This window comes from Patella vulgata, chromosome 6 (genome assembly GCF_932274485.2).
Source record: "Patella vulgata chromosome 6, xgPatVulg1.2, whole genome shotgun sequence".
Lineage (NCBI taxonomy): Eukaryota > Metazoa > Mollusca > Gastropoda > Patellidae > Patella > Patella vulgata.
In genome coordinates this window covers 41528686-41550731 of record NC_065884.2, presented here as the reverse complement: position 1 = coordinate 41550731, position 22046 = coordinate 41528686, and the positions used below count along the sequence as shown (strand labels likewise).

The 22046-nt window shown below is 35.6% G+C and overlaps 1 protein-coding gene across 2 annotated transcripts; it reads left to right on the top strand.

The window, feature by feature from the left end:
* Window positions 1-114: 114 nt before the first annotated feature.
* On the top strand, window positions 115-22046 carry LOC126823300 (protein NipSnap). Of its 2 annotated transcripts, none has more exons than XM_050552052.1 (10): window positions 115-221; window positions 11899-12050; window positions 12647-12692; window positions 12867-12958; window positions 13214-13284; window positions 14969-15109; window positions 15930-15961; window positions 17056-17150; window positions 19996-20079; window positions 21558-22046. In XM_050552052.1, the coding sequence occupies exons 1-10, from the start codon at window positions 136-138 to the stop codon at window positions 21620-21622; spliced, it is 864 nt and encodes a 287-aa protein (XP_050408009.1). In that variant the 5' UTR covers window positions 115-135; the 3' UTR covers window positions 21623-22046. The 2 variants fall into 2 exon arrangements, with proteins under 2 accessions (XP_050408009.1, XP_050408010.1); XM_050552053.1 differs by lacking the exon at window positions 17056-17150 and adding an exon at window positions 16192-16286.

The window sequence follows — 22046 nt, the reverse complement described above, 5'->3', positions numbered from 1 at the left end:
TTGTAATATATTTACGTGTCTGCTATTGCATTTAAATAATATCGTAGCTAAAATACATTTACATATTTCAAAAATAAATATTTTTTTTTAGCGTAGTTTTATATTCGGGTTTGAGAGTATATAAACACGTCCATCATGGCTGGCTTCAGCAGAACATTATGTTTGGGAAAGGTTTTCCACTTTTCGACGGTTTTGTCAAAGCCATTGGCGAGAAATGCAAGGTTGGATTATAAAGTTGGATGTGTAATGCATACAGCAATAATGCAATTATGACCCAGGAATATCCCATTGTTGCATATTATTGCTTTGTTTACATCTTTTTACGGCCCCTAACCTTCAATCGCTGCGGTTCTCGTCAAGTCATGACTTTGAGTCTTTGACCCCATTCATGATTTTGTTACAATGCAGTTCATCATCATAATATCAAAACACAGAACACAAAGAGTAGAGGGATGCTGAGATTAAAACAAATTGAATGCAATAGGAGAGATTTTTTAAAGTGACAGTCTGTGGTTATGCTCCATTCATTCATGATATTTTGATTATCCATGACTGGCACTGAGTGACAACAGTTAAGGTTAATAATAGTTCCATGCAAGTGGCAATACTTAAATACGTGATGAATCTATTAACAACAATATGTTCAAGATTCATATTAATAACCATTCCAATACTTTCATCTTTTTGCAGTAGCCAATTCTGAACGCCTTTCAATTTTGCAATGAATTAGTTTGAGTGATTCACTGCTAAATTTTAACACTGTGGCTATTCTTACGACGAGGCGTAAGAATTATTGATGGACTATTCTTACGACATGGTGGAAGTTCTGGTAGCGCATGCACAAGTTACAAAATGTTGGACTTGTACTATTTTGCAGTTCCGGCTTGCAAGAGGGGTTGTCGAAAGAATAGGCAATGCTTTATCTTTATGACAGATTGTTGGAGGAATAGGAGACAGGCTATTTTTACGATGACTACAACATTGTCCAACTTCCATGCTTAGCCTAGGACATCAGAAGGGGTCATCTCGGTACCGTAGTTATAATATATACTAAACAGCAAAAAAAATGTCAGTACGATTTCAAAATTAGCAAGGCACTTTAATCAAATCATTCTAGAAAACGACATACTAAATGGATCAAAGCAATTTTTTGTGAACAGTATGTTGACACATTAGTGATTAATTCATCACAATTCCAAGACATTACGAGAAGGTTTAGAGTCTGTACACAGTCTATACATCAGTATCTCGTGTGTCCATCGCGAGCGTCAATAACAATAGCGCAGCGTCTGTACATGGAGTGGACCAGACGATTGATGAACGCCATTGGCATCTGGAACCACACTCTCAGAAAAGCCTGGCGCAATCCATTGGCTGTGTTTGGTCTCGGTACGACATTATTAAATCTCCTCAGAATTTCATCCCAAAGATGTTCAATCGGGTTTAAGTCCGGACTAAGGCCAGGCCAGTGCATAACGTTGACACCGTTCTGCTGTAGAAAGTCCCGAATAACTCTTGCAGTGTGATACACAAAAACACATACTTGTGGGCACGAGCGTTGTCATGCTGGAAAACGTTGTTTCAATGACGTGCAAAATGTGGTATGACATAGGTCTGAGAGCTTGATTGATGTAGCGCACTTCTGTGATGCCACCTCCTCTGCCTGGACCAAGATTTTGGAACATCACAGGACCCACTCTCTGGTTCAGGTCCTTTCCACCCCAAATCATTATGCTTGGACCTCCCCATGAGTTCCATGACAGATTGGTCAGAATAACGCTGGCCATGTCAACGCCATATTCTGGTCCTGCCATCTGCAGTTGATACACAATACCGACTCTCATCTGTGAACAGAACAGTTCTCCATTATCTGTGACCCCAGTTTTGGTGTTTTTGGGCAAATTGTAGACGTTCACGTCGATGCTGCGGGGTGAGGATCGGTCTATGGAAATACATGTTCTCTCTGTATCAGTACTGATGGGTCTGATGTGCTGTCTCAGATGACTGTGTGAAGGGATTCTACACGTGCTGTCGCACATCATGGCGTTCTTGTCGACTTGTGGTAACCCTTTGGGGGCGAACATCCGTGGTGTTGGTGGCCCGAAAGCATTGCTGAAGCCTGTAGATGGTCCAAAAATTGACCTGGAAGTGATTGGCAATGGCTTGGGCAGTGTGGCCAGCGTCGAGTCTTCCAAGCCCCTGGTTCCTCTGAGCTATCTTGAGTCGTGGCATACTGCTGACGTTGTAGTGTGAATGATTCAACCAGGTATGGGGGTGCATTTTATAGGGCTGCTCCCGGTGAACAGCACATGCAGCATGAGTTACATGAAAATCATGGAGAACGCATTACTATCTCAGAAGTCAGGTTGCGTTTTTGAGAACATTTCCTGGGTTCAATTCTGTGTTTGGGAAGGAGCCTTATTGCTCAGATAAAGTTGGAGGTGTGGTCACAAATATACAATAAAAAAAACAACATTTGGCAAGGTTTATACAATGTGTCTATTCAGAGTAACTTGCCAACCTGAAGTTTCTTTTGCTGCTTAGTATATATTTATTGGCCTATTTGAAATTCAGTTTTAATATCTTAAATTATTATTTTATATTTTAAAGAAAGCTCACATAACATACATGTGGCCTAAATAAGAGAAGCATGCAGCGAGAGGCTCCAGAAGATAAAAGTATTTTTCTTTGGGAAAAAAAATAAATCATTTTAAATTTAATAGAGTAAAATGGGCCTTATCAAAGAATAAGAGGCGTACTGGCACTTTGACATTTAAAAGTGGCCCATTTTAAGGTTTATAGAAATCACTTTTCAAATCTAAGAATCAGAACAATGAGTATTTGATTGATATGATTCAAAGTTAATAAAAAAAACTTGTAAAAATTGACAATAATTTACAGCCTAGAATACTTAGTAAAATGTTGTAAGAACAGGAGACAGACTATTTTTACGACGATCTCATCGTAAAAGTAAAGCATTGCCTGTTCTTACGACATTTTACAAAATAGTACAAGTCAACATTGTTTAACTGCCGGAACTTCCACCATTTCATAAGAATAGTCCATCAATAATTCTTACGCCTCGTCATAAGATTAGCCACGGCGAAATTTTAATTCATGCTTATTTATTAAATACAAAGATATTTCTTATTTACATGATATTATTTAGTGTATCATTTGTGATTTGGTGTCAAATGAAGTTTACAACCTGACCTATTTCAACTGAGGATTTCCCTTACTTAAAGGAGCTAAATCGCTATTATTTGGGACCTAGAAATTGACAGAAATGGGTCACAACGCATATACACTCGAAGTCATTAAAAACGCATTGCCTAATTCGTGAAATATTTCTGATAAACGTTTTCTTGGGCTTTCCTATCTTATGGCACATAGGTGAAACTTGTGATGGGTCTCTTTTGTGGAGTTCTTGGTTTGAACCCAATATCAGTTCTCGGTAATGAACTTTGTTCGTGCAAACGAACACTTGTCTTTTTTCACGATTTTAAGCAGTCCCATGTCACACGTTTTGCACGTGCATTCCCTGCACTCTGGCCCTTTAAATACAGATCAAACTTTCAACATTCATCTCTTCGGAAAAATGCCACGCCTTACACAAGAAAACAGGAACAAAGCTATTGACATAGGTAGCCGTCGCCAAACATTTTAATGTCCACCAAACGACCATTGCATCGCCTCAGACAACGCTTCTCAGCCACTGGAAGAGTTGTCGATCCACCCCGACCTGGAGCGCCTCAGCTACTGCTACTGCCAGGGGAACTGTTGGAACACGTCAACGTCAGATCAACCCTCAAACAGTCCGAGGGCGCCTAGCTGCTCTTGGGTTACGCTGCCGATGACCTTACCAAGGTCAAATCCTTTTGCATCGTCATCGACTTGCCAGATAGCAATGGGACGCAAATCATGGGTATCTGCAAAACACACCATGGCGAAATGTCATCTTTTTGGACGAATCCTAATTCAACCTCAGTTTTCCTGATGGACGTCACCGTATCTACCGACGTCGACATGAACGCTTTGCTCGGAACTGCGTGCTGGAAAGGGATCGTTTCGGGGGGAGGTGGTGTCATGGTTTGGGCCGCTATCAATGTCAGCTTCTGGTACCAGTTGGTGGTGGTCCAGTTGGTGGTGGTCCAAGGCAATCTCAACGCTCCTTCTTCTGGTGATGCTTCCATTGCTGGCTCAACATGGCGTCTATCGACAGATGGTTTTCCAGCATGACAACGCCCGACCTTACTCTGCCAGGTTGACAAGAGACCTTCTGAACAATCATCATGTCTGTGTTATGGATTGGCCCACTATTTCTCCCGACATGAACCTGATTGAACACCTTTGGTATGAACTTGGACAATGGGTTCGAACTAAGTCGTGCCACCACGAACAGTTGCAGAGTTGGCACAGGCACTCCAAAATCATTGGCAAACAATCCCACTGCGTGTAGTGAGACATATATGCCAGTCCAAGCAAGGCGACTTCAGGCATGTGTAAGAGCTCAGGGTGGACATACCTGATATTGACTTTAGCTGACCCCTTCTTTGTTTCATGGTTCTCTGATGTTTCAGTTTTGTGCATTCGTAGTGAATTCTTTCATGAAATTATCCAATTTTGTCAATTGTTATGTACATTTGTTTAAAGTTGTTGCAGTAAATAAACTTTGAATTTGGCATTGCATTTTTAATGGCTTTGAGTGTAATAATGTAATATTAATATATACTATTCAAAAAAAGTAGGGGATATTTGATTTTGGGGGCATAATACTAAAATATGCAAATGACTACGAAAAAAGTCACTATAGAACCTAACAGAAGAAACATTTCCAGTTACATGTGACGCCCAAACGCACCAATAGCTACCGCATGGAATGCAGGTGATGCTTGGGATCATCATGGGGGTCCAACCCAAGATTTGCACGACTCTGACTTTGAATGTTACAGTCATTGTGGCATTGAATTCCAGGGTGGAAACATCAGTTTAATTGTTTTAGTGACCAGAAAACAAATTTTGATATGCGTCGGCTTACCCAAAATGAAAGGTTACGTGCCCTTGGCATGCTACAGATCGGCACAACACAGGCGGTTGTGGCGCGGACGATGAATGTTTCTCAGTCTGTCATAAGCAGGCTATGGTCCAGATACCGTGATACACAATCTGTACAGGATAGACCACGGTCAGGTCGACCAACGGCGACAACTCAAGCCCAGGATCGATTTATCCGTACCTTGGCCTTGAGAAATCGTGTCATCACAGCAAATCAGATCAGCGCTCGTCTTCAAACAGACACTGGTGTGAGAGTGAGTGGCCAGACGATACGGAATCGACTGCATAGGGGTCACCTTCGCGCCCGATGTCCTCGCGTGATCCCTTGTTTGAGAGATCATCACATTCAGGCAAGACGTCGTTGGTGTAGGGATCGTCAACACTGGGATAATCGACGCTGGAGCAATGTGATGTTTTCAGATGAGTCAAGGTTCACTGTTGATTTTTTGGACAGACGTAGGAGGGTGTGGCGTCGTCGAAACGAGCGCTTCCAAGACGTTAACGTCATCAGACATGATCGATTTGGGGGTGGTTCTGTTATGGTGTGGGGAGGCATCACTGTTGCTGGAAGAACGGCTTTACATGTTGTTGCAGGGCGTGTTACAGGCCAGTACTACCGGAACAACATATTGGCAGTCCATGTTGTGCCGTTCGCACGACGTCATGGCTGCCGTTTCATCTTCCAGGATGACAACGCAAGATGTCACAGGGCCAGGATCGTTACAGGTTACCTCCAACAACAGAACATCACCACATTACCTTGGCCAGCACTGAGTCCCGACCTCTCCCCCATCGAGCATGTCTGGGACATGCTTGGACAGAGGTTACGTCAACGTCAACAACATCCTGCCAATGTCCAAGAACTTGCTGCTGCGTTGCAACAGGAATGGGACAATCTGGACCAAAATGACCTTAGACGTCTCATTAGGAGTATGCCACGTCGGATCAATGCTTGTTTGGCAAACAGAGGAGGATTTACCCGTTACTGACTTGGTTGTGATGCTGTGGTAACTTTGCTGTTTGACTCTGGGTATCATTTTACCCTTATAATGGTCAGTCTGTGCCTTACTTAGTCTAACGATCATTTGGAATAAATCGATGAATGTGAACTTCATTTCATTTTGTCATTTGTTTCTTCGTCAGTTTCATTAGGTGACTTTAATAACACTTAAAAATCAAATATCCCCTACTTTTTTGGAATAGTATATATAAATGATTTACATTCAATTGTTTCTGTTTTCACTATAATTTCTAATCGGTTATGTTCAGCGAAAATACGCCAGTAGTCTCAATCGAATGGCAATCTTTAGCATCTTGTTATTCCAGTCTACACCGATATTATTTATTGTGCATGCTTTCCAGATAAGAATATGGCTTGTGGAATATGTGTAGCCTCGTTCCTCAAGTCCCTTGTTACAAATCGCGCTAAAACACGTTATGGTACCCGATTCTTGTACCGATGGTAAAATGTTTATTTTGTCTTAAATATTGGATATCAGAAGCCCATCTTTTCCTGGTAAGATCACAGCACCAATGTTGATTTAAATTAACAAACAATTCAGGTTTTGAATGTCGAAGACTTTGTATGATATTGAGTTAGAGACTTGGCTACTTTAAAGTCTGAATAAAGTAAACTGTTTGTGATGGGTGAAACCACCTGCAGGCTGCATTCATATAACACATCCAATTACCCTTACTTACATTTTAGCTATAGTCTTGTATCTCGAATCACACTCTCTCCTCTCCTTAGGGGGGGGTGGATGGCTGAATGGTTAGCGTGCGCGCGCTGTATCATAAAGTCTGTCATTGAGTCGACTGGCGTGGTTTCGAATCCCCGGTTGTACGTGGCAAGGAGTAGGGTCGTCTGTCCAACCTCGTGGGTTTTCTCCGGGTCCTCCGGTTTCCTCCCACTGCTAAAGACCCCTACGCGCAAGCGAAATATTGAAATAAAATTAAACCATATGTTAGTCCCGAAATGACCTAGTTTGTGTCGAGTGGACGTTAAACCCCATTTCTCTCTCTCTCTCCTCTCCTTAATTCCGTCACACTACTTTATTTTTAAAACAAGCTACATACATGCAGAAGCCTACCAAAGATTATGTAAGCAGGCTTATATATGATAATAATCAGTTATTTTGAAAGGTCTTTTCTACAGTTTCTCTCTTTTAAAAAATCAGGCATGCAGAAAATCAGGACCATATTTGTTTATGAAGCAATAATAAATATAACTAGACCTGCATGGAAGTGCTGAATCGACTTTCAGGAAACAAACAGAATGAATAATACGAGATTCCTTTCACCTGGCTATCTAACGATACTTTAGCTGTTCTTCTTTTTGGTAATATCCAACGGAGAAGTTGCGGTTTTCGCAAAAAACACCTTTTTTTTTTCAAAATATCTTAGCAGAAGTTTGAGAAACATCCATTGAGCAGTTTTGAAAAAAAAAAGAAAAATAGAAGAGCATTTTCAGTAATTTAATGGTTTTTCAACTTTTTTCAAAGGTTGAGGCCTTTTTTGGACCATTTATATAACTTCAAGGCTTTTACAATTGGATGCACAACCTTGACAACCGATAAAGGCGTCTCAGAAGGCTCCAAATTGGAAGATTCTATATTTTCGGAGTACCTTAATTTATTACCTAACTATCGAATTCACATCAATTGAATGCCATATGATGGTCCATCCATGGGACAATCAAACAATCAAATTTTTCGTATGTGCACCAAATTTTTTTACCTTTTTTACGCTTTTTATACGCCCACATTGAAATGTGGTTGTACATTGTCGTTGGTCCGTCCGTACATCGGTCCGGCGTCCACAATTGCTTGTGGACACTCTAGAGGCTAAAGTCAATATCCGATTGACCGATTGACTTTAAATTTATACACAGTGTTTAAAGTCTTGAGACGAAGAAGCCTATTGATTTTCAACGATTTCCGATAATTTCTGCCAGAGTTATGGCCCTTGATCACTTTGAAAAATCTTGTAGACGTTCTACAGGCTAAAGTTAATATCCTATTGACTTTGAATTTATACAGTGTTTAAGGTCATGAGACGAAGAAGCCTAGTGATTTTCAATGATATCCGATAATTGGGGCCAGAGTTATGGCCCTTGATCACTTTGAAATATCTTGTGACGCTCTAGAGGCTTATGTTATTATCTGATTGACTTCAGATTGATACACAGAGTTTAAGGTCTTGAGACAAACAAGTAATAAGTATATTGATTTTCAATGAATTTTGATAACTTGAACAGCTAAATCCACGATATTAAATGTTTCGTATGCTAAAAGTTAGCATGGGGCAGAACTTTATAAAAACCAAACAAATTCTAATGATTTTCTGATAATTACTTAATGAGTTGTTTCTCTTAATCAGATTTTAGTGTATTATAAATGTTGTTGACTTCCTGGACGATTTAGCTGCTGTGGGCGTATGTTTCGTTGCCTGGCAACCTATCTTTGATAATTTGAACAGCTAAATCCTTGATAATAAATGTTTTGTATACTAAATGTTAGCATAGGCCAAACAAATTCTAATGTGTTTCTGATAATGGGTTGTTGCTCTAAAATCAGATTTTAGTGTATTATAAATGTTTTATTATGAATAACAACCATGTCCAAGTTAGAAACCATTTTGTGGTATCTGTATGATCGTATGGGTTAATTCTATTTGTTGTTTGGAATCAAGTATCGTAATTTTAAAAACATTACAAATGAGACTCGTTTGAATAAAATATCTGTCTTGAAGGCTAAAATATAGTTTTTGCCCAAATGATGTCATTTCTGGTGACAGTGAAAATGTTAAATTGGTTTGACCTAATCAAAATTGGCATTAGGTTTCAAATGGTAAAAAAAATTTAAAATCGAATGATAATTGACTCTTTTACAGGCAAAATAACATGAAAAGTGAGGCATGCAAAATTTCCTATTTCTCGGTAACTGCACATACATATATTTCAAATTGATTTTCACATATATTCTCTTTGTATGGATTATTGCTACGAGTTTATGAATGTTGAGAAAAAATATTTTAAAATATGAAGACGCTGAATGAGTTGTAAATAGCTTAAAGATACATTATGTAAGATTTAGATAAAGAACTAGCTATTCTTGCTGTAATAGTTCGAAAGTAGATGATGTAAAATGAATAATTTGAAAATTTCATTCAAATTACTCTATTGCAAGCGAAGATATTAGCCTTTGAAGGTTTGACAGACGTGTGCAATAATTTCAACCACCGTACTGGTTGATTGAAGCTAAGTCTCAATCCTCCATATTTGATTAAATCAAAGTATCGCTGAACCATTCTAATCTATTTGATATCGGAGAAATCTGATGCCATCGAGAGTTGATTAAGGCCTGGATCAATTAATTAATGTCTAATTAATACTTTAGAAAACATTTCAGGCCTAAAGAAAGACCTGCAATAGGCAGATTTAGCTTATGCATAATGCATGTTTAATTTTGTACATCTTTTCGCCTTTTAATCGAAATAGCCCGAAAACGAAATCAAAATTTAAAAAACTAAGCCCGATGTTATGTGCGCTCCCTATCGGTTATACCAGATTTGAAAAAAATAATATTTGCTTTCAAAAACTGGTACCGAACTGTCAAAATTGTAGTTTTTAGTAAAATTATGTCACTTCCAGTGCCAACAGGAAACTTTAACGGTAACAAAAAAAATTACATTTCGGAAAACAGAGCATATGAACTTTGTTTTATGCAAATCGAACAATAAATAATTTATCTAGGACCGAATAACTGAATTTGCCAATGTCGCCTAATGCAAATTACTGTAGCTATTTGCCCTGTCTCCGGCTATGTCAAAATGTATAAAATGTTAAAATCCATCGATTATTGTAAATATAATGGCGATATTTAAAAAAATGACAACTTTGGTGATTTCACACTGTCGCAGAATATTCAAAATAGATTTAAGTCATGCCAACTTTCCCAGTAAAACCAAAGATATCAGTTCGATTCGACAAGTAGTTTCTGAGATAAGCTCAAGTGGAAAATAAAACGGCCAATGTGTTTGATGATTGTTTTTTTTTTAATTAAAAACAATCATCACTAGAACTGCGATGCAGTAATGATGGGTTTCACCGGTGCCACGTTACCTTTGAACTCATGTCACTTCCGGTACCAATGAAACTGTTAAAGAGTTTTCCACATAAGCATTGCACACTTGTTATAAAATGGATGCAGAATCAACCAAATCCTGCAATATCATTTCCATTGATACATTTGTTACCATGTGTTACAACTTACATTATGTCAAAAAAGTGATTCTGACAAAATTTGTTATTAACTTACCGCCAAGTTAGCTGACTTTCTAATGGAAAATTTAAGTGTAAAAAATTCTTAAAAAGTGGTCCTGACACTTTTTGGGCAACTATATGATCGTATTGATTCAATCTATATGCCCATTGGAATCTGGGTGATTGGATGACCGAATGGTTAGCACACACGCGCTGTATCATAGGATCTGTAATTGAGTCAACTGGGGGTGGCTTGGATTCCCCGGTTGTACGTGAAAAGGAGTAGGGTCGCCTGTCCAACCTCGTGGGTTTTCTCTGGGTCCTCGGGTTTCCTCCCACTGCTAAAGACCCCTATGTGCAAGCGAATTATTGAAATAAAATTGAACTATATGTTAGTCCCAAAATGACCTAGTTTGTGTCGAGTGGATGTTAAACTCCATCTCTCTCTCTCTTTCTCTCCCCACTGGAATAAAATATCATAACTTTACACAATAATATTAATAAATATAACTCACTTCAAAAAAATATTTGTTTTGAAGGCTAAAAATACAGTTTTTGCCAAAATGACATTACTTTTGGTGATAATGAAAATGTTATATTAATTCTATGAAATCATAAATGACATAAGACATCACATGGAGAAAATTTTATGAAAATCAGATAATAATTGACACTTTTAATTGTCACAATTTTGATCTGATTTTGATATGAAGCTTAAAATATGTTTATATCCCGAACATCAAGGTTCCTGTAGATTCACGCATATTGGACTGCAACTTCCTTGATTATGTTCCTTGATTGTACAAAAATTGTTTCTTTTTTTTTGTTCTCTGTCCATCTCTTGGAAATTGGGGGCGTATCTTGCAAGGCGAACTTTGAAATCGGGTAAAATGTTGATGGTAAGCATTTAACTCAGCCATTTGATGCTTATTCTGAAAGTTTTACAACAATCGATCTGGAAATGTTTTTGCTATATAGGGACTTTTTGACAGATTTTAATCCCTTTTTTCTTTAAGATTCTTAAAAAAAAAAAAAAAAATTCAGTACAACAAAACATATTAATCTACTAGATGTTGAAGATAATGAATAAATGTATGATTGGCTTGTATAAAAACTATCAAACCTTTTAAGAGAACAGGACAGGTCTAGTTAATTTTAAAATTTATTTGAGCTCAATCAGTTGAAAATTGCAGGCTCAGTAACACTTAAAAAAACCTATGTCTAACTGAAACTGAGTTAAACTTTTAGCTTCAATAAAATTTTAAACTATTTTTAGACATTTTGGACATGCATGTGTAACTTACTCAACTATCTTAGTACTTAGTAGAATTCCCCTCTTCAATGGTTTATCTCTCGGTTATTTATTTCTCAGACAAACAAATGTTTTTCCTAACCATATGGATGTCTGGGCTTTGCAATGGTACCAATTATTGGCATATTTATGAAACAAAAACCCCCAAGATAATTTGATTTGTCAATATGCTCCTTGAACAGAAGTACATGTATTTGAAAGGTTTTCAATACTATTAAAGACAAAAGTAATATAGATATTTTATAAAAGCTTTGTTATTTTCTTTTAGATGTATATGTTCATCAGCAACACGTTTACAAGATGAAAATGCTTCCAAACCTGGTTGGTTTACGAATCTTTTACGTGTCCGAACACTAGAACCAAGTAAAGAGTCTCACTCAAGTCAGCTATCATCCAAAGAAATAGTCTATGAAATTCAATGTAAGACAAAAATTTATATTTTGATATGGAAAGTTGTTATATCATGTTATCTTTGAATGGCTTAGAAGAAATTAGTTAAATTGTCTTAATTTGGTATACAAAATTTTAAAGACACAAGCCAGATCATCCATATAGATCTTCAATATCTGAAATATGCACTGTTTTAATGTAAAAACTGGTTGTTATTATATAATTAAGCACATACAAGTATAAAAAAAGATTCATGAATAATGCAAATGAGCTGCTTTGTATTAGAAAAGATAGCAAATTTGTCTGTCACATGAAGATGGCAGTGGTAAAATCAGAAGAAACGTATACAAAATTCAAATGGCCATTATTTCAATTAAAATTCATCAATTTTTATAATTTTTGGACTAGAATTGTTTAATATAAAAACTTCTGTTTATGGTCTTAAGCTCTATATTCAACATTTATTCTGGCATGCTTGTCTTTAATAGAACTCCTTTCACATTGTTAATTGTTTAGTCACAATCAGATCATAATGTACCAAAGTTAACGTTTAAGTATATGTCACAATCTGAAAGTAAGATTTTTGACCAACATTTTACATATATCTTTGACATTTTCAATTTCAGTCCATGCAGTTAAACCTGAAGCTATGGAATCCTACCTTCAAGAATTGTAAGTAATACAGGATTTATAATTTAATAAACATGTAAGAAAATCGCATAACATTACAATTACATAGCACATTGAAATACAATGTTACCATACCAACCGAATGCAGGAGATTCAAACATTAAAACCAATGTGATATAAGCTTACAGTATTAAAATTCTCTTTTTTATTTGACAGTTCCAAGTTTCAGGCATTAATGCAGAACAAAGGAAGTGGTGCTAAATTAGTTGGTAGTTTTACTGTAGAAATTGGTAATCAAGATGAAGCTAGTAAGATGTAGTTTTATTTTTTAATCATTTACCTGTACATGTGTATTCATTTCTGTAACACCTGATATCACCTTCTCACCAATTGAATTTGACTAAAATAGTTTATTGTTTCTATTAGTTTCCTGTTAGAGGGGCACTTAATACTTATTATGTCTGTTTTAAATTTTCATTATGTTCTGTTTTAAATTTTCATTATGTTCTGTTTTAAATTTTCATTATGTTCTGTTTTAATCATGTGAATATGTTTTATTTCAGTACATATTTGGGAATATGATGGTGGTTACCCAATGCTCAATGAAGCCAATAAAATATACAGAACCGACAAGGTAAACAGAGGGGTAAATAAGAAGTACTGATGTGAATGATTATTCCTAAAATAAAAACCTAATTGGGATCCAGGTTCAGCCCAAGTAGGACAGTAGATTAACATGTGTGTGGTTCCCAACCAGTGATGGGATTTCAAAATTTTTCTTGGCGGACATTTTTAACGAAAATAAAGGGACATAACTCTTATCGTTATTTAAGAAGGCAGTTTTTAGACAACACACAAAAATCATGTGTTGACAAAATATTCAAATTCGTACATAATAAAAAATAGGTGCACCTCAGTATTTTTCATATTTAATAGTAAATGTCGCGCTACCTCAACGAGCGAGTGACACCATCTGCTAAATAATCGCATTCGACTCTAGGACGCGCTAAAACAATTAAGTACTTAAACTATTCCAATCGACATATTCGTCAACATTGCCTAGCGTACTTATTTCTTTATTTAAAAACATAAACCCCATTCAAAATATAATCATAAATCCGAGAATATGCCTTCATAATAGGCGCGTGAAATTTGTCACGTATTCATTTCATGATCAGTTATTGTACTATAGCCGCTACTCGGCAAACCTCAGCAGATTCCAGTTTTTTAATACAAATATTTCAAAGTCTGAAGCTGTTTTTCTTTCAAATCTATCAGATTTTCTGCAAACAAGGACAACTTTTTCTCTGAAAATTCTAAGCATGCTTCGAACATCGTTTATAACTTCTTTTTAAAACCGGCAAGTTTTCCTAATAAGTAAACCGGTGCCACATCGCAATTGTATAGGCGTAGGTACATATCACATACTGTCGTACAGCCAAGGCTAGATGTAGAGTAACAGAATCTGCCGAGGTTTGCCAAGTGCTATAACCCTTGTGCAATCAGAAACAGAGTTACCAATGTCTAGTATTTTCTGGATGTGTGTGTGTGTGTGTGTGTGAAATAGCTTTATTTAACGCTTGCTTCCACCGAAGTGATATCGCAGATGAGTTATGGATACATATTGATTTGGAGTGTTATGTACAATTAGGATATGTGACATAAGGAGATTAAAACATCCGACACTGAGGAAATCATGGGTCAATCACGTAGCTTAAGTTTATAATCACTGTTATTGGATTGATACATATCCCGACAAAGGAGAAGCAATGACTTCTGTTCAGGATTGGATTGATGAATTGTCCGATAAAGGATTAAGGCAGATTAACTAGTTAATCAAAGTAGGTGTTTGGCGTATAACACGATAAATACGTTGATCACTTAATTACCTAATCGATCCAGCGTGTTATCAACGATAATTGGGTTGAGTGGTAGTTATACACTCAGTAAACTATATTAATTTTGGAATTTTGAATATTATTCACCATGTCTTCATGTCCGATTGTGCATATTCCCGGTCTGACAATAACGTCGGACAAGTCCCATCCCTGTTCCCAACACTGTAGGGCAGGGGTTCCCAACGTTTTTTCATTTTGTTTACCCCTGGCAATTTGTGTCTGCATACATTTTTTTCTCAGTCAGTATGAATTATTTCCAATTATGTTTTCTTTAATTTTATAACCGATAACCCCAAATGAAGATCTACCATAAATTAGAATTGGTAGGTACTCATTAGCTGTTGTAATTTGTAAATAAATTATTTATTGGCTATATGCAGATATCTAATGTTGCATTTTGTATTGAATTATTATTTTCAGGAGTTTATTGATTACAGAAAACATAGGAATCACATGCTGCGCTCAAGAAAGAATCAGATTTTATTGTCATTTAGCTTTTGGCCAAAACCAGTGCCACGAGAACCTAGTAATATATATGAATTAAGAAGCTATACATTGAAGGTAAGTGTAATGTAAACCTAGTCTCAGTCACCCAGAACCTCCTAGTCTTCAACGTATGGAGGGTTTATGTCGGTTGTCCTTTGCCCATGCGTAACTGGGAGGTTTTTTTTTTTAATGTGGTTGATTAGCCAGTAAATTTCGCCAAGTCAAGTAAGGGTTGCACCCCTTCCCGAAATAAATCGCATAATTCATGCATTATTATAAACAGACATGAAAGATAAATTTTACAATAAAAAGAATAAGATTGTTGGATATTGAACAGGCAATGCAATTAGATTTTCTGAAATGGCAATTCTTATTTAATTTCATGGGCGTAGACATCTGGTTTTCTTTGTTGTTGTCCAGCCAGTAAAAGAATTTTGAAGTGCTTTTATTACCTCTTGGTCGGTAAAGTTTACAAAAAGTAACCAATAGTCATGTTTATCAGGTTACTCAATAAAAAAAAAATGTTGGTCAATGATATAAAAGAGTTAAGTGACCCCTATACACAGATTTTTTAAATCATTTCCAAGATGGATAGACTATTTCTTCTCATTTTAACATTTCATTTGTATTCTTAAAGTGTGTATAGCTCTAGCTCAATATTACCCAAATATTTGACATTAAGAACATAACTTAGAATTCAATATAGATCCATTTCAATCAATATTGAAAATACAATCTCCTAGTATTAACTGGAAATAAATATTGGAGACGATGAACTTTCTAAATTCAGTTCCCTATGTCAGGTTCTCTATGGTAGGGGCCAAAGTGCCATTAAATACCATTTCTTTTTCTTTACTTGTTTAAAATGCTGATTTTTTTTATTTTTATATTGCAGCCAGGAACTATGATAGAATGGGGTAATAATTGGTAAGTATTTAAAGACTGACAATGATCATTTTGTTTATTTAATAATAGTTTAGCTGTATGTTAATCAGATATGTTTAATTCCAGCTCTTATCATGTTAATAAAGTTGTTTATAATCTTAAAGGTTGTTTATAATTATAAAGATTGTCAGATTCGTGTGGATTTCAGCATTAGATATGAATACAAAATACTTTGAATAGCACCATAATAACTGTTTGACACTATCTTGAAGGGCACGTGGTATACAGCAACGACAGACTAACAATGAACCAGTCGCTGGATTCTTTTCGCAAATGGGCGATTTGAATTTTGCCCATCATATCTGGGGTAAGGGCTGACTTAGAAGAGGGTTTACTCATATACTAATATTTGATATTTGCTGTGGAGTTACTACTGTTTAGTGCTTGATAAATCTGTAGTTGTTACTTATTATTAATATACAGTTCTTTTATTATTCACCCATGATGTGTTTATTATCTACACCAGTCACATTTTCACTTTTTAGAATGTTTTACTTAATTATTATAGACTTATGCATCATATCAGCTCATAGTCTACAAATGATGTAAATGCTGCTAGGATGAAATTAGGCCCTAACATTCTAAATAAAATTCTGAGTTTATTAGCCCCCTGGTACATCATGGTTTTAAACAATTTAGCACAAACCTTACCAGCCTTGTAAAAATTATAATAAAAAATAGACATGAAAAGATTGAACATTGGCTGATGTATGTTGATTTTGTTCTGTTTATATAAGTAATTATTGGAGATAAAATTTTGGTACATCATTTATCTATTTCAGTATACTATTAAAATTATCTTTTAGTTAACTTTTAACTTTCTAATGATTTTCTCAGAATAAATTTTTGTCAGATTATGACTGGCAAAAGAAATTGTTTTACAATAACATTTAACAGGAATCAATGTATAGCAATATGAGTTCTCTTCAAAGTAAAATTCATATAATTTCATCTCCACTAATATCATTTAATACAATTTTTTTTTTACAGCTTTGGTTAATTCTGTTCATTTTAACACTTAGTTGCTTTTTCTTGTTTGATCACCCATATTGTAAATGTTTGGTACCTTTTCTAAGGGCTCGAGGTATAAAAAGTAGACAGCAAAATGAAGCCCCTGTGGCCGGATTTTTCTCTCATCTTGGAGAGCAGTATAATGTCCATCATTTATGGGGTACGTAGTACTAAAACTAGTTACATAATTCATCTAATATGAGATTTCTCTTGATCAGACTTATCATTTTGCTGGTTTAGGGATTTCTTAAATTTCAAGAATAATATAGTTAGTTTCTTACATAAATATATTAATAATATTAATACTAAATCAATAGGTTAAAATAATCTAAAGGCTGCAGACATTTATCTAAAATATAGGTTTATAAATTGAAATTTAACTTTAAGAGTACAACATGAGATATTAGAAATGTAATCTTGATGAAACATGACAATAATACCCTGTAGAAGTAAGTCTCTGTGCATGTATGAAAAACAGTGTTAAGAATTCTCATTGTAGAAATTTAAGAGTTGCTTCAGATTTGTGTACATAATACCTTCCTTTCTAGTCTGGCGGTTCAGTGCGTGGGGGTGTCCATCAAATGGGCACGAAACCGAACCAAACTTTTCTATAGTAAAATTTTGGGTAGTAGACGTTGCCGAGTGGAAATCAGTTCGCTGTTGGGGCGTTTTCGAGATATTCAGCCATTCTTGTATCATGAAACATGCTGAAAACTGATCGAAAGTAATCACCCTTTCAATAAAAATGTAAACTTGCTAAATTCACCTTTGTTCTTTTTTGACCTCAGGTCTAAAGGTCAAATTTTTCGTTTTTGGACTAGGAAGATTTAAAGCAATAAATGTCAGCATAAAATATAAAAACTAAAGCGAAACCAGTTCTAATTAATGATAGGAACATTTAAAATTTATCTTTAGGTGGTCTTAGCACCAAACTTTTACTTTGGAAAGTCGAAAAAGATCTTGCATAACAGAACCGAAACACTTTGAAACCTGTTTCAAAAATACGTAAAAAGTGTCAAATCAAAATCGCTTCGATTTAGTTTTACAACGATTGTCATACATAATGAAACTAGTTGTCCGAAAAAACAATTGAATACCCATGCCCATTTTCTATTTGTGTGACTGTGTGTCGCCTACCTACAGGCCACAATTCTTAATCGATCTCTTGAAAAGATTTCATATGAATTCCTTTTACTCTAAGGATGACCTCTATTATTTTTGGTGCATGCCCGACCCCCTGGGACAGAGCCACGCCTAATGTTTGTGTGCCTACTGGCAGCAATTCTTAACAGATCTTTTTGAAACTTTGCATACCTATTCCTTTACCCTAAGGATGCCCCCTGTTGTTTTTGGGTGATTGTCCAACCCCCAGGGACAGAGCCACACCCATATTTTCTTTGTGTCTCTGTCAGTTGCCTACAGGCCACGATTCTTAATGGATTGTTTTTGAACTTGGGATATGTATTTCTTATAGCCTAAGGACGACAACTGCATGTCCCGACCCCCCGAGGCAGAGCCACGCCCAATTTTTGTGTTTATCATTTACAGGCCGGAATTCTGAATGGATCAACTTGGTACTTGGCATATGTATGCCTTATAGCCTAAGGGTGTCAACTATTGATTTTGGTGAATGCCCAAACCCCCCAATGGCAGAGCCACGCCCAATTTTTGCCTTTAGCACCCGAAGGCCACAATTCTGAATGGATTATCTTGGAACTTGGTACACTTATTCCTTATACCCTAAGGACGGCAACTACTAATGTTGTCATTTCAATAACAGGGTGGTATCTATTTATATGGTTTCATATCCAACCCCTACGGACAGAGCCACACACATTTTTTGTATTTATCGTCTGCAGGCTGCAATTCTGAATGGATCATCTTGGAACTTTGCATATTTATTCCTTATACCGTAAAGACATCAACTATTTATTTTGATGCCTCCTGGGGCAGTGTCACACCCACTTTTTTGTTAGTATTTTGTCTGTAAATTTGGAAAAACAAACCCCAACGCTTAGCCTTCTTTGCCTCTGATCATATTACAGCCATTTCATATTTCATTCTCTTCATTTTAAAAAGTACCATATCAATCAAATCGGGAATGTGGATGTATATTGCAGCGTTAGCGATGCTCTCGTTGTAGAAAGCAGGGGATTATTGAAATGGGCCTGTCTGTCACAACATTTTGAACGCAATAGCTCTGCTTCTAATTGAGGTCGAATATTTAAACATTTTTTTGAAGTTCATTTGGTGAAAAGCCTTGACTTGATTTCGATGATGACCATTTTTTGCTTAAGTAGTTTGATTGAAAGAGAATTTGGAACACAATAACTCTGTTTAATTTTGATGAAGAATGTTTAAAACTTTGTTCACTACACTTTTTCTGTTTAGTCTAAACACAGATAAGCTATTTGATTTCTCAGTGCTTTGGAACACAATGACTTAAAATCTAATTGATTGAGAGTAGAGTGATTAAACATCATTACATCATCAGTACCTTGACTGATTTTGATAGTTACCTTTTTAGAGTTTTTTGAAGCATACTGAAAGGCCACTAAACTTGCGGCCATCAATTTTACTGCCTGTGCCTCTTTAATGATGTTGTTTTTCTGTTTACATGATTAAATGATTCTGTTTATTTTACAATTTGATTTTTACCACTTATATTTGTTGTACCAGCATTGCATGAAATGTTTTTTTGATAGACTATAGAGCTAAGAAGTTGTAAACCCCCTCAGGTTATACATAATTCAGATAAATGTTACAGAGTTCAGTTTGCAAAAAAATCAAGCTTGTGATTTTAGAATATAATTTCAATCATTAAGAGAATCAAACTTTTGATTTATAATACAATTGTGAATTGACTGTTTCTACTAGTAAAACAATAAAACACCGAACTGATAATAAAATTTCTACAAGACAATAAAAAAGATGTGATTTTATAATAATTTAATTTTGACATTCAAGAAAATTAAAATTGTAGATATTTATATCTTATGCATTAGGTTATAAAGATTTACAGACCAGAAAGGAAACAAGAGAAGCAGCTTGGGGTCGACCAGGATGGGATGAATGTGTGGCATATACTGGTAAGTAAAATCTTAATTGTCCCCCGCCTTTCGAAGAAAGCAGGGGACTATTAAAATGGGTTCATCGGTCTGTCTGTCCATCCGTCTGTCCGTCACACTTTTTGGGACACAATAACTCTTTCTAATTGAGCTAGAATGTTCAAACTTGGTGATGGCGTTTTATTAGGTCGTTGCCTTGATGGAGTTCGAAGATGAGCATTTTCTGCTTAGGGTAAGCAGAGATAAGCAGTTTGATTGGTTGATGCTTTGGGACACGATAACTTTGGTTCTAACTTGGTGTAGGGTTTCATTACATCAATACCTTGACTAAGTTCGATAATGAGCATTTTCTGCTCAGGGTAAGCAGAGTGATAAGCAATTTTATTGGTTGTGACTTTGGAACACAATAACTCTCCTTCTAATTGAGGTAGAATGTTCAAACTTGTTGTAGGCGTTCATTAGGTCAATGCCTTGATGGAGTTCGAAGATGAGCATTTTCTGCTTAGAGTAAACAGAGATAAGCAATCTGATGGTTTGATTCTTTCGGGCACGATAATTTTGGTTATAATGAAGTGAGAGCGATGAAACTCTTAATATAGATTCATTATATCATTACCTTGATGTGTCATCTATTTATTTTGGAATTTCGGCGGGGGACCTCAGCCTCACTGTTGGCTTGTTTACATTAAAACTGATTGATTTGCTTATTTACATCAGGTTGATAAAATAAAATTCAAGCAAAAATTTTAACTTATTATTTCAATTATTTGACTTGCTCATAACATAAAAAGTTTCACATGATCAGCAGTAGCAAGGGAAGCAACTACTGGAATCTCAGAGGTTGACTCATTTAGCAGAAAGGCAAAAGTTCTGAAATCAAAACATTTAGATTTTATGGACCTATCAGAGTTATGTAAGTCAAATGCACACGATAAATTCAAAGAGAATTATAAAAAAAGATGACAGTTAATTTAATTTTTTCCACAGAAGAATATCTTTCGAATATATTCTTGATGTAGGAGTTCATATATTGATTGAATCATTGATATGTTACAACTGCCAATGTATAACTGAAATAAGATCAGTTCTTAAAGATATATTATGTGAGATTTAGATAAAGAGCTGACGATTTTTGCTATAATAGCTCAAAAATAGATAATGTAAAATGAAAATATTGAAAATTTCATTCAAATTACTTCATTCTGAGCCAAGTTATCACTGTTTGTAGTTTTGACAAGATGTGTGCGTTGTACTAACCAGGGCCCTGGTACATTCAAGACTTAGCTTCGCTTTCCTATTTTGAAATTAAATATTTAAATGCCGAACCATTCTAATCTAGTTAAAATCTCGAGTATCCAATGCCATTGAGAGTTGATTATGGTCTTGTTTTGCTAATAAATGTCTAATAGTTAGTTTAGATAACATTTTAGGCCTAAATAAAGACCTGCAATAGGCAGATTTAGCTCTTGCATAATGTGTGTTTAATCTTATTTTTTCAGTACCATTGATTCGACACATGCAGTCTAGAATACTTATACCAACTCCTTTTTCTCCCCTGCAGTAACACGATGCCAGGTGACAATAGATGATCATGCACTGTAAATAAAGATAATAGAAATGTGTGGATTTTAAGATAGGTAACTTTTTTTTTTTTACAAAAAAAGTAAAAAAAAAGTAATAAAGATGTATATTGTTTTGAGTAGACTGTGACAAAAACACAAAATATCAACAATAATTCTGTTGTTTTATGTTTTAAAGTGGATTGTTTACAAATAATTTGTAAACTAACAAATGTCATTTTGATAGACTGGAGAAATACTTTATTGAGATGAGTAATGATTTATAGAATGATGTTGTGAGGTGAAAACTTATCGGTTATATGGTAATAACAGTATTACAAATATGTTTAATTTGCAAGGAGCTTAATTACTTTAAAGATTATACAAAAGCAGGTACATTTGAGATAGATTCTTTAAATTTTAAATTTT